General features: G+C 41.9%; 1 protein-coding gene across 6 annotated transcripts in view; it reads left to right on the top strand.

Annotated features, from left to right (window-relative positions):
- The window catches only part of UNC13B (unc-13 homolog B), a 206775-nt gene that overhangs the window by 175063 nt on the left and 18603 nt on the right, over positions 1–13109 (top strand). For all 6 annotated transcript variants that reach the window (XM_058044077.1, XM_058044076.1, XM_058044075.1 and 3 more), the window contains 3 exons: positions 4449–4537; positions 7621–7773; positions 9680–9803. In XM_058044077.1, the coding sequence (XP_057900060.1) occupies positions 4449–4537; positions 7621–7773; positions 9680–9803 (366 nt within the window). The remainder of the gene's footprint in view (positions 1–4448; positions 4538–7620; positions 7774–9679; positions 9804–13109) is intronic.

Raw genomic sequence — 13109 nt, 5'->3', positions numbered from 1 at the left:
TTTTCCTTCTGAGCTGTATTGATCTCATGGGATCAGAACTGTTTCATCATGACTCAGGAGCATTCTCAGACATCCAAAGGCATGTGTTGGAAAGGCAGTGTTTATGAAGTGGCAGATAGCATTAAAAGCATAATGAAAAGTGTGAAACTGGGGGATGAGTCCTGGGTATCTTCTGAAACCTTTTATTTCTCTGAACCATCTCCAATACAGCAGCAGAGCAGAGATTATAATTTAGGTCTCTGCTGGGATGGGCTACACACCTTCAGTGGTAGTGTTTGCCTGAACTTGGCCCCATTTATTTAATTATTCATACTTTACCTAATAAAACCTAATGTGACTTGCATTTTCTACCCACCTCTGTGGTTTTCCATCAGACTTCAGCCTGCAGTCCATAATTTTGCTTAGCTTTTCATGAGTAATGAACTCATGGCAGTGAAATTAAAAGGTGTTGTACTGCATTGCACACTGCTGGAGTCTAGATGTAGTGTGAAAGACTAGTTTAAAACATTTCTGCACCTTTTTTCTGCAAGGGAAGCATGTGAGCTGAGTATCAGAGACAAGCACTGCCTAAGGAACCCAAGGAATTAGCTGCTGAGCAGCAGCATATTGTCATCATACAATTTTCATGCCTTTGGCTTAAAACTAATCTTCACAATTAAAGCTTCAGGAAACTCTCCTCTTAATGCTTTGCAAGGGTGAGCCCACATTTTAAATCCTGAGTTCACCACCTGAATAACAAATTGCGGGACAGCTTAGAAACATCCAAGACTTACATAGAAATATGCTCAAAGGATTTGTGATATCTAGTGTTTGCTCCTCTTTAGCATCCCGCATGCCATAGCTAAGGCTGTCCTGGTGTTTGAGAAGTTGGCAGCTATTGTTTGGATTCAGTGCTCCATGTTTCTTACTCTTGAATCCTGTAGGAAAGTGGGGAGATGCCTGAAAATTCAGTGCATGTCCTTAAAGGGGAGTTGGAGCTGCTGAGCTCCCAGGGGCTGGTGGAGGGAGGCAGACCAAAAATCAGCAGCTTCAAACTGGAGGCAGATGAACTCCATAACTTGCTAAAGCTAAAATATGTTAGCAGGGCATAATTCTTCAGCTGCTGATATGCCAGATCAGACCTGATGATTTCATAAGGTCTCTGCCTTTTATAGACAGGAATTGATTAACATCTTTAGCTTTCTAGGAGGCAAGAGTCATGTCTCTCCACCTACACCACTTACAGAGAAGCCTTCCAGTTCTGGCCACTTCACCAGTGTGTATGGAAACCAAAGAAGAACTAATTCCATCTCCTGGAAAATTTGGAAGCCCATCACTGCAAATTCTCAGGCCCAGGGGTTCTTTTTCATGCATGAAGAAAGGATGAGAAGATCATCCTAAATTCAAGTTGATAGTGCTTTGGTATAAATGCCACCATTCAGATGAGCAGAGGACTTGAGGTTCCAGCTCTAAATGGTTCAGATGAGACTTTGAGGCCCAGATTCTCTCAAAAGCCAAATCCCAAATATTTTCAGCAAATTAATGGAGACTTGATTTCTTCCCTGCAGTTTAATATGGGATTAGCTTTTCCGTCTTTGCAGCTCAGTTTTCAGCATCACACGTTTAGCCTCAGACACAGAACTGTAGCTATGCCAGACATTATTTCTACTGGAATTGAAACATTTCCTCAGAGATCAGAAGCTACCTCAGTGTGGCTACTGGCCCATGTTTTGCACAGAGAACTTTTCATTCTTCCTCTGAGTTATCTCTCATATACCCACAGAATGGAGATCATAAGCCTTCTGAGAGAAATGGATGTGGATGTGACATGTGGCAGTGACCCAGCTGCCTAATCCTGTTTTCTGCTATACCAGCCAGATTTATCATGCAGTCCAAGTACATTTCCTGCTATCAGTGATAGCTGATATGCTTAAAATTCATTGACTGAGCAGCAACAGCAGCACCGTTGTGGGTTCATTTAAGCACTCTTATCAGTGCTTCACCACATTGGCCAGGTTTGCAGTTAATACCACATGCTGCAGTACTCAGTAACTGACATGTGATTTATGTGTGGGAAACAGCAGTACACACCTACCAGCACCTTCCTAATGAACTTATATCACACTCAGATAATTCCCCAGACTTTGCTTTTGAGCCAAAGCAGGCCAGTGCCTAAGCATTAACCATCAGTAATGTGTTATGTGGAGTCCTTGCTCCCTAGAAGCAGTTGCTGACAAAACAACAGCTTTTCTAGCATGACAGGCAACTTTGTGGATGCTGAACCAGAATGCTTACTACCAGGGTTTGGCTTCTTGAGAATGAGGCTGGGCACCTCAAAGTTAGATGTGGGCAGCTGTCTTGCCAGTTGTACCCAGAGAGCTGCGTGTGAGCTCGTGTTCTGGAGGAGTGAGAGTTCTTTACCACAGACAATGGAGCTCCCCTTGGCAAAGCGTTGTGTCAGCTGTCTCTTCTTGCAGTACTGAGACAACAATGCATTTGCTACGAGAATGATCAGTTTGCAGTGAAATATAACAGTGAGGGGAAAGCTTCGAGGTAGCCAGGGAGCTCTCCAGGCCACCTCACAGTAAAATAAATCATGGACTGTGCAGTTCACGAACCAGGGCAACAAGTTGTTAATCCTGACCTCAAACATCATCTAGGCTCTGCATCTGATAGCTCATAAAGAAGTAGAAGTGAATAGTGAAGAATAATTGTCTTGTGCCAAATTCTTCTGGCTTTTTTTTTCCCCTGACTGGAAAAGCAGTTAATTGAAATGTTTTGATGAATCATGAACTGGTCCTACCTCAAATCTGTCAGAAATGGCTGAAATCAGAGGGCAATTCAGTGCCATTAATAGTAGAGCAAATCAGGCAGCTTGTGACTCACTGTGCCTTTACGCAGTAGGAGGGAAGGATTAATGTAAGGGCAAGAGAAACCACCACCACCAAATGCTGTTTTTATTTTGTTACCTACAAGCTTGGCTAGAATGAATGCTGATTGTCATGACATTAGCTTCTTTCTGCCGTCACAGCGCAAGAGTGTTGCAAAGATGATAGGAAAAGAAATTTAATAAAGGAAAAATAATCAGAGGCAGCAATGCCTAAAGTTACAACACCTAAGTAATCATCATTTGCTTGATTGTTGGTTCTTACTTTAATTACTTTTAAAATTCTGATCCAGAAGTTTCATTAGCACAGGTTCAAATGCATAATAGAGTCAATTTTCCATGCCAGCTTACAACAAGAAAATGAGCAGATCAGATTCCAAATCCCCTAAGGCTCGGCTTTCTCTGACAGATGCTGAAGCAATATGAAGAGGGCTTCAGCACTGATTTTAGAGGTGGGAACTCCTGTCGTGTTCAAATCCTGTATAGATGGATATACCATAAAAGTCTAAACTGATTTTTAACCACAGTACTGGTACCTGGCTCATTACATTCCTGTAGAGATGCTCTGCCTAGGAGGAAGCTTTTTGTTTTACAAACATCTTGCTTGCCTGCATACACAGGCAAATCTGTTTTACAAGTTACTTTTTATGAGCAAATGATGCCAAAGCATTCATCCTGTGTTGCTAAGTGTACCCACAGGTATGTTGCTCAGAAGTGGCTTGTTTGAGGCTGGAGGGGTGATGGCTGGAGGGGAGCTGGAATACAAGACTCTGCAAATAATGTTCAATTTAAAAACAGGTGGCTTTGCACTGATAAGAATGGAGGAAGCACTTCCTTACAGAACCTGCTAAGGTGTCAACAGCATTCATGTAGTGCTTGGGGAACTTGTTTTTTGTTTTCCTCTGAACACTTGTGTACAAAAAGCTGTCTGGTTCCATGTGCGGGTAGAGCTATGTTTGCTCAATACCAGTAGCTGAGATTTTATTTTCCAAAAATGATCAACAAAAGTGTACAACAGCTCCATGATATCGTGGCCAGATTTTCAAAACAGCTGGGGTCCAACCTTCTGAAAGCAGTGACTGAGTCAATATTCAGTTAAAATACTTGATGGCAGGAAGGAAGGTGAAATAGCTTCTTTCAAGATCATACATGGAGAAATGCACAAGTAGTAACAACCAGTCTGCAAAGCCCTGTGTCCTGCTAGACTCAGAGGGGTGACATGACCTGTAAGCCCAGGGCAGAGCACAGTACTTGATGGATTCTCAGCCCTACATACACTCTTGGCCACAGGGAGTTCACATTCCTTTTCTTCCTCAACTTCACAACATCAGTAAGGATATTGAAGGCTTATAGGAGCCTGGGGAAATTACTTGCTGCTTTTTAGGCATATATCTGCTGACTGTTCCACCGCTTCTGTAGCAGCAGCAACACGCAGTGGAGGAGAGCATCCTACCTGGCAGAGTCCAGTGGGGATAGTTCACCTGCTTATTAAGTGTAGCCTCAACAGTGAAGAGAAGCACTGCAGAGGACAGCGGACTGCCCTCTGTGTTCAAACTTAAATGCTTTTTTTTTTCATCCACAGTTGGATGCAGAAGCAAGTGACCATCTCAAAGAGCTCCAGGTGAAGCTGAACAATGTTTTGGATGAGCTCAGTGCAGTGTTTGGTAACAGGTCAGTACTACAAAGTCCTTGTCTTTGAAGCATTCCTTTCTTTTATCTAATCTCATTTAGTCAGGTTACGAAAGAAAAGAAACTCCTGTGAACTGCATTGTATTTTTCTCTTTTTCCTAAATTTATGGCCTTTAATATAGAGAGACTATCTATAGAAGTGAGAAACATTTTTGAAGTATTTCTCTTCCTGTATTTCTCTGCTTGGAAATGTAGCACAGAGATCTCTCAACTGTGAAATGTATTTGAATTACACAGAGTGATTTTTTTTCAGTAAGTAGTTCTTGTCAGTAACAGAATTTCCTGCTCCTTTACTGCTCAAAAAGCAGTTTCCAGCTTAGCGTTTATGGAGCAGCATTCTTGTTTAAACATTCTGCTCTAAATGTATGAAACAGCTGACTGATTTCTGATTGTTAAATGAATAATGGAATAAGAAGGAAACAGGTTTAGAATCTGAGATTGGCCTGTTCTAAAGCTTCTGCAAATGTTATCTAGTGTTTCAGGGAGCTGTCTTAAGCATTGCCAGAGAAATTGATGAGAATTAAGCTTTATTGCAAATCATGTTTTCATTTACCTGAGGATAAAATGAGCTCAACATTATAAGACTTTAGTAGTGAACTACAGAGCATGTCAGTTAAGTGAAATCTAAAATACAGAACTCCTGACTGGTCTTTGAAAACAACCACTTCCCATTACAAACCCCATTCATTTCATGTTGTGCTGCATAACAGGATTAATGCAGGCATGAACTGTAGTGTAGCTTGAACATGGGCTAGGCAGAGAAAATTGTACCAACCTGGCCTCCTGGGGTCGACAGGTTTGCAATTCTTATGGCTAAAAAAACATAGTGGGATTTGTCAAAAACTCTTTGAATTTCACCACACAAAGCTAAGCAGGGAGATAAGTGAGCAGTTCCCATGGCCAGTAAGGAATGCTACAGCAAGAAATGGAAAGACTCAAACTGTAACTGAATGGAATCAGCAAAGTTCATAATTAGGCACTGAGTGACTGAGAAATAATGATTAGGGAGGTGAATTCTTTTAATCTGAATATTGTCTCCATGGTGCCATTGCTACAAAACAATTTGGGGGCAATCTTGACATATGATAATATGATTTAAAGAGATTATCCAGTATCAGTGTACATATTGGGGAGTGTTTTAGAGAGATGAGTCAACCAGAGATGCAGCCAGTCAGACGTCTCAGGTGCTTAATTTATTCTTTAACAGTCTTAGAGAGTGAAAAGTAGAGCTGCAGTTCACTATACAAGCATGATCTCCTAAAGGATAGAAACTTAGGAGATAAGGCAGGTATCTGCAATATTTTGTGCAGAGTCTGTAAACAGGTACTCTTTCATGTCTGTGCACACCTGACACTGCAGATCTTAACTCTTCTTCATCTGTGTGAGATTAGCTGTATTTGATGAGAAGGCAGCACATGTCCAGAGAGCCTCACTACCCTTGTGCTGAGAGAAGATTTCATCTGGACACAGAAGCATTTTCTACTTTGAGGGGAGATAAGTCTTGGAAGGGTTTATCCTTCATGCAAGGCTAGCTCCTGTTTGTTCTTGGAGGCTGTAGGAGTGAAGGAAGGAATTCCTGGAGGAATTAGGGAGCAGCAGGCCCTGTCTGACAGCATAGGTGAAGTTGTTTTTTTAGCTTGCTGCTGCCAAGGGCTCCTGTTAAGCTGCACATTTACACAAGCTTCACTTTCAGGTGAACCTGTTGCCACAGTAACTGATCTATTATTTTTCATAAAATTGGCACCCATTTTCACTCATAGCACATTTTATCCATGAGGCCATTGTTATTTTCCATCCTTGACCTGGGGGGTTTAAAGCATCTTGAAGCAAGGTCCTGCAATTGATGAGGCAGTGAGAGAACTGTGGGGTGGGATTGGCTTGTGACAGAGCAGGAACTGTTAATGGCACAGGAAATTCTTTATGCTCTTTTATTTGATGTGGCTTAGGTCTCTGGTTAAGCTGACATTGCAGCCACAACTGAGTGCTGCAGGACTCTTTCTGCTAGAAAGAGGGCACATGGGAGACAGCTCTGGAGTTTTTCCAAGGAGAGGCAAGCTAGAATTGAGCAAGAAGGACCACGAGGCTAGAGGTAGCAGAGCAGGAAAGGTGACCAGGTGGAGAAGGAAGGTGAGAGCCATGGGACACTCACACCCAACCCATAGCTGTCCTGGTGGCTTGCACATAGAAGTTCAGGTCATTTATGCAGATGTAGAGCTGGATTCCAAACTTTTGTACCTCCTCTTAAATCTTTACCCTAGCTCCTAACACTGGCTTCTCTTCCTGGCTTCAAACCTCTGTGCCATTAATGGATAGTTAAATGTCACTTGTAGTGCCTGTTGTTAGTAACTGTTCTTTTAAATGTCAAAGCATTTTCCTTTATTTGCTGAATTGATTAGTTGTCAGCTCTGCTGATCTATTCATAATTTTTAATCATTGCATTATTTAATTTTGAATCTCCTCTTAGCAGTAAGAGGTGGAAGAGTAATTGTGGTTTAATACCTTGTGTGTCACTTCGTTACAGGGAGACTGCACTTTGCACAGCTGGGCCCCACATCCCAATTTGACATTTGGCATGGGCTGTATGGCAGTGGACTGGTTTAAGCTGGTGCCTGCCTTCAGGCTCTCTCTGTTATTTTAAAGACTTTAGCTATGATGGGTCATAACTGGATTTCTGCTGATGGACTCCTGGGTGCTCAGAGCAGGGCATGAATTGTCATTGCTCCATGTGATATTCCAGTCTCTGTGGTGGAGAAAGCAAAGGGTGCAGCAGGGTGCTTTGAACTAGGGATAACAGTGTTTCTTGAGGTCAGAAAAGGATCATTTCTTGCTGCAAGATGAATGAACAAACTTCTCTCAAATATACTTGTGTCTCTGTTTAGCGGTGGTCAGCTGTGCGTGGGTGGTGGGCATAAGGAACTGGAGATCATGCCCCTTGGTAACAAATACAGTAAGGAAAAGTGCAGCAAGTCTTGTGGAAGAAAAGTGTGAGACTGAGTGAACTTGAAATTTTTTACCTTGTATTTCTGCCACTAATAATTGTTTTTGCCTCTCTCCTATCTGTGCAGCTTTCAGACACGGATTGATGAATGTGTCAAGCAAATGTCTGATATCCTCTGTCAAGTGAAAGGGACAGCAAATTCTGCTGCTAATGCCAGAAACACAGTTGCACAAGATGCAGATAATGTCCTGAGGCCACTGATGGACTTCCTGGATGGAAAGTAAGGGAGTGTTCAAATATATGCTACACATACAGTTCATTGGATTGGAACAAGAATGAGACAATCCATTTTCTTGGATTGTCACTGAGATTTCCAGTCTCCAAATTTTCAAGAAGAATCAATAGCTTTTCTTCCCATATCTGCTTCTCACAAGCCATGGATGGGCTCTTCATCCTCCGTTCAATCCAGTTATGACCTAAAGCACACTCCAGTTATTCTTTCTGCCTCTGGCAATTATAGCAAACAGCAAAACACACTGCTGATCAAGGAGTGAAATGACTGAAATTCTAAATTTTCTAGCTGTGGGTTTTTTCTACAGAGATTTTATTGTAGCCAATTAACAAGCATATTGCAAACAGTGCTTATGTACTTGATATATATTCTACTCATATCACAGTCCTGTCAGACGTGTATTCTAGTTATACCTGCTGCTGTTCTGACTAGCAAATAAGCTTCTGAATGATGGGACGTGAACATGGTGGATCCATTGCTTTAATTAACTGTTGCATTAGTGCCATGCAGCATGATTCAGCTGGACAAGAACAGTTAAATGTTCAAGCCAAGTCTTGAACTGCAAAGAGAAACAGTTTTTTATCTTTGTACAAGCTAAGCTTAATGCTGATGCACATCAGTTCTTCATTTAGTAAGGGATGACCAGCAATTTTCATAATAAATGCTGCAAGAGATATGAAGCTTTACAAGTTTAAAACATAAGGGGTTTGGTTGCTCTTAGTGTTGATTATCCTGTCTTTTTTTGGGTCACTGTGTTCTAAGTGACTCTCTGCAGCAGTCATTACATCCAGGAGCCTTCTCATTTGATCATTTTCCATGCCTGCCTTCATGAACCCCAAAAATCCATATTCCTTTGTACCACTGGGAATGTGGTTTGCTACAGGCTTGCCATCCAGCTGAGGAGCAAGTAACTTTGATTACGATAATCCACGCTTGGATTATTTTCTTCCCTCCTTTAGAGAAGGAGAGTATCTTTTTAGTGCCTCCTGCATCCCACCCATACCAGTCCTGTCCCTGTTTGTTTTGTTCATTTACTGTCTAACCAGCTGTGGGAAGAAGGGAAGTTGGGAGAAGATGTTACACAGTGGAGAGGAGTCAGCTGTCTTAGTGGTACTGGCCACAGAGTTCCTGTTCACAGTGTGATCAGTAAATGCTGAAGTTCAGCAAATGTTTCAAAGAAGATTCTAGCACTTTTGGCCTTTTTTATTGCCTGTACAACAATAAAGGAAGAAAACCTAAGGAAATAAAGCTCCTTGTGTTAGAGCAGATAAACACATGGCAGGTGATTGGTGAATGCAGTCATGACAAAATATGGAGTTGTCTAAGAAATATTTTGGGGCGGTTTTAGAGGTGAAAGATTTAGCAAACTTCAGCAGCTTTCAGAAGCTATGCAAGAATTTCTGCACAACACTCTGGGGGGTGTTAATTTAGGCATTCATCAAAAATCATTATAGTAACCCCTTGAAGCTTAAAACATATCATTCTATATTTGTAATTTTTTTCTGTATACTCTATAAACCAAATATGTCTTCTTAAAGGGATCCTCTTCAATGGTAACTGCTCTTATTTGGATCATAGGTACTATTCCAATTATTATTATATGTATTATTCTGCCTATCACCAAGTGACACCTTCTGTAATCACCAGGTCAAGAAACAGAAATATTGAGATCAGAAATGTCAGTCATCCATTTTGTGGTTTTAGTGTTTTTAGTGCTAGAACTCCAACAGTGAGCACACATTCTATGCTTTAGAAAAGGGAGTATTTTTTTACCCTTAAAGCAATTGTTACGAGACACTGCTTTGGATAGGGCACTGAATCTTCCATATGCAGCTCCTTTTTCATTGGGTATTGTGCTCTTTGAACTTACTCAGTTCTTGCTCTTTCCCTGCAGCCTGACACTGTTTGCAACTGTATGTGAAAAGACAGTGTTGAAACGGGTGCTGAAAGAGCTCTGGAGGGTGGTAATGAACACCATGGAGAAGCTGATTGTGCTGCCTCCTCTTACAGACCATACGGTAAAGCTTTTTATCCTTCCTGACTCATACCAGAAAGTGTTGCCATTGCCTGTGTAACTCATCCCCCTGACCTGGTGAGTCATCCATCCAGGTAAATTTGTCTGCATGTAGCCTGCCTGAGGATGGAAAAACATGTCTGTAAGTTGGTAAAGAAAGGGAGCATCTCTATTTATGGTAGGGTTTCAAGATACAGAGAACACTGTAGAAGAAAACACAATTCAAAATCCACGATCCAAAAGGAGTTTCTGTCCAGTGTATCAGTTTGCACTGATTAGTGTTTTGCAATCCTCTAAGGAAAGCTGTCTGTGGATGTGGGAATTATGGAACAGTTAGGTTTCATGTCCTTAGGTCATGACCTGCAGCCACTTTTGCCCTATCATCTGTTAGCCCGAGTGTCTCTCTCTATAGATGTGGTTGATTTCAGCTTGATTTTTAAAATCAACCATCCCCCATTTTACTCCCACAGAAGGTTTTAACACCAGGATTGGCTGGCAGGATTTCTCTGTGATGCTGGGAAGTTGGAAGTGAGTCCAGATAGTTTTTCTTCAAAGGCAGTCTTTTATATAATTGTTCAGCTGTGTGGACATGCTGGATGGATGTGTGTTGTGAATGTAGTGCTGCTTTTAACAATGGAAGATTAACTCCTCCCCAGTTCTGAGAAACCAGAGAAACTGATTAAATGTCAATCATGCATGCCTATCTGCTCTGGGGGATGACATTCAGTTGGAAGCAGTGTGAAGTTTGGGATGTAACCTCATTATTTACAGATGATCCAAAACCTCTTTTCATCTGGCTGTTAGAGTGAACTTGCAGTCTGTGGTTCAGTTATGCAGCCTTACTTTTCTCCCAGTGGTGGGTAGAACAATACCCACCACTATGCTTTTCACTATTCAGCAGTTCCCTCACATAACTGCACTGGGATTCTTGGGTTGCAGTATCCAGGGAAGTGATGCAAACCTGCCTCTTGCTATAGGTGTCTCTTGCTCTGAGAGGGAAGGCCCTTGTCTCTGGCCTTGATGATGATGATTTTAAATAGAACTGCTGGGATGAAGTGCACTGTTATACCTACAACCATGAAATTAGCATGAGGTGTAATTTGCTGAAGACTGCTCTCTCTGAGCTCAGATTTGGAGTAATCATTTCTGCTTGCCTTTATGATATGTAAAGAAGAAAAAGCAAATAAGTTTACGGAGGTGAAATTTCTTTGTCTTGGTTGAATTGCTTTTAAAAAGGAGTCTTTGGGGGCAGGTGCTAAAATCATCATGTAGAAGCAGCATTAACATAACCCATTTGGAATGGAATCACTGAGATCAAGGGCCTCAGAATTAGGGAGGAGCTGTTTGAGCTTTATGCTTGCTAGTTTTGGATTTCAAAGGCAGAGTAGGAGATGATTCAGTACTTGTATCATGAAGGAGGCAATAACTGTGATCAGCCAATTCTTCCAACCTGCAGGATATTGCAATAAGCCACTTAAAGTTTTTTTCATAGTTTCTTGGTGCCATCCTTTCAGTTTCAAATGGAGAAGCAAATTGAAGCATATACTTTCTTGTCTGAGATAACACAAAATGCTCATAGCTGGATTTCTTGGTGTCTAATTAGTTGTATGGTAGCAAGGAGGCTGATCTAGTCTAAACTGGAAATGAGTTGCTCTTCCAGAAAGATGGTTACGAACAATGCAGTGATTAAAGTGGCCTTGTCTGCAGTCCTTGAGCAGGGCACTGGTGGTGAGGCTGGGTGAGCTGCAAGGACAAAGAGCTGCTTCCACTGTTCTCTGGGGCATAGCCATTTATTCTGTCACCACCAGATTTTCATCATTCAGTGAAGGCTAGCTGGGCAAGGCAAGGAAAAATTTGGGGCTGCCAGCATGGGCAGAAGCAGTACTTTCTTTTTGCTCTTCTACTTCTGTGCCAAGCCGCTCTTAGCTAATTTGGCTTGCCTTTTTTTTTTTCTTTTTCCTTTTTTTTGTTTTCTTTTGCAAGAACATCAGACACAAATAGCCTCGGGCACTGTAACACACTTTCCTCCCAGCCCTTAGCAACAGAATGCCCTAGTGGAGCCTCTCTGTGTTTGAAAGACCACTGATGGGGATTTCTGTCCTAAAGCTCATGTGCAGCCCTTAAGAAGTAGCAGATATTCATGACAGAAAAGAATCTCTTTTATGGAATATTTTATCTTCTTTCTGTAAAACTGCTGGAGGTGCAGAAGTCTTTTTAAAGATGGAGGTCATGGAAACCTTCTACTCAGGTAGAAGGTTCCCGTCACCCTGCAGTTTGCCTCACCTCTCACTTGCGTGACCCTGCCTCTGCAAAGTGCTTAAATACCTCTCTCCACACTTAACAATTCCACTTAAATCCGCTTGTGGAAGATTCTGAGGTGTGGGGCTCAGGTGAGAAAGTGTTAGCACTGTGAGGGATCCAGCGGGGACAGGGCAGTTTTACAGCCTCCCACTCTGACGACCTGATCTGCGGCTCCTTCATGGCTTCCAGATGGGTGACTTCTCTGAGCATTCTCTGCCTGTGGCTTGTGAGATTAGCGGCAATATGATCCCAGTAACTCACCAAGTAATTCACACCTCACTAATTTTTAGATCCAGCATGTAATTAAACACCTTCTGTCTTGGCTGAGTGGATATACACTCTAGGAATCTGTATTTTGGGGTTCAGTGCACAACGCTCGGTGATATTAACAGAACAGTTATACATTTCTTTCTCAACTGCTTACGATGAAACGGTACCATGCCATCAGTGACTAGTCGGATGAGAGAAGAAGTGCTTAGTTTACACCCAGGTGATTCCTTTGGAGTCTTTCCTTCATTTATTTCACATAGTACCCTGCAGCCATTCACGTGAGGCTCTGTTTGTGCTTGCTCCTGCTGTACTTTTTTCTACTTGTCAGACTTGTCGTCACTAAATGAGAACATCTTCCAGGATAAAAACTAAGTTTTCTTTAAGCTGAGGACAGAATTTGCATTTGACTTCCAGACTGCCTATTTTTCAGGCTCATCTGCCTGAGCTGCTCCAGAGCTGTGTGGTGGAGGAGAGTGTGGCTGTAAGAGGTTTTCTGAAACCTTTCTGAACTTCTGTTATTTTAAATGAATCCTCTCCCTTGTGCTAGCTTGGAGCAGAAAAGTTGAAGGCTGCCTCTGTGAGGAGAAAAAGCTTTCTTAGCCTTGAGTAAAATTATGGTCTGTGAACTGCATATGTGCCTAGTTCTCTGTACTGACAGGTAATTATTTTCCTCTTTTCATCCCCACTTTTAAGCTTATTTTGTCAATTTTTGTGGTTTAATACACCACAACAACTAAAA

This window comes from Melospiza georgiana, chromosome Z, assembly GCF_028018845.1.
Source record: "Melospiza georgiana isolate bMelGeo1 chromosome Z, bMelGeo1.pri, whole genome shotgun sequence".
Taxonomy (NCBI): Eukaryota; Metazoa; Chordata; class Aves; order Passeriformes; family Passerellidae; genus Melospiza; species Melospiza georgiana.
The sequence above is the reverse complement of the archived record's forward strand: the minus strand, read 5'-3'. Positions and strand labels throughout refer to the sequence as shown.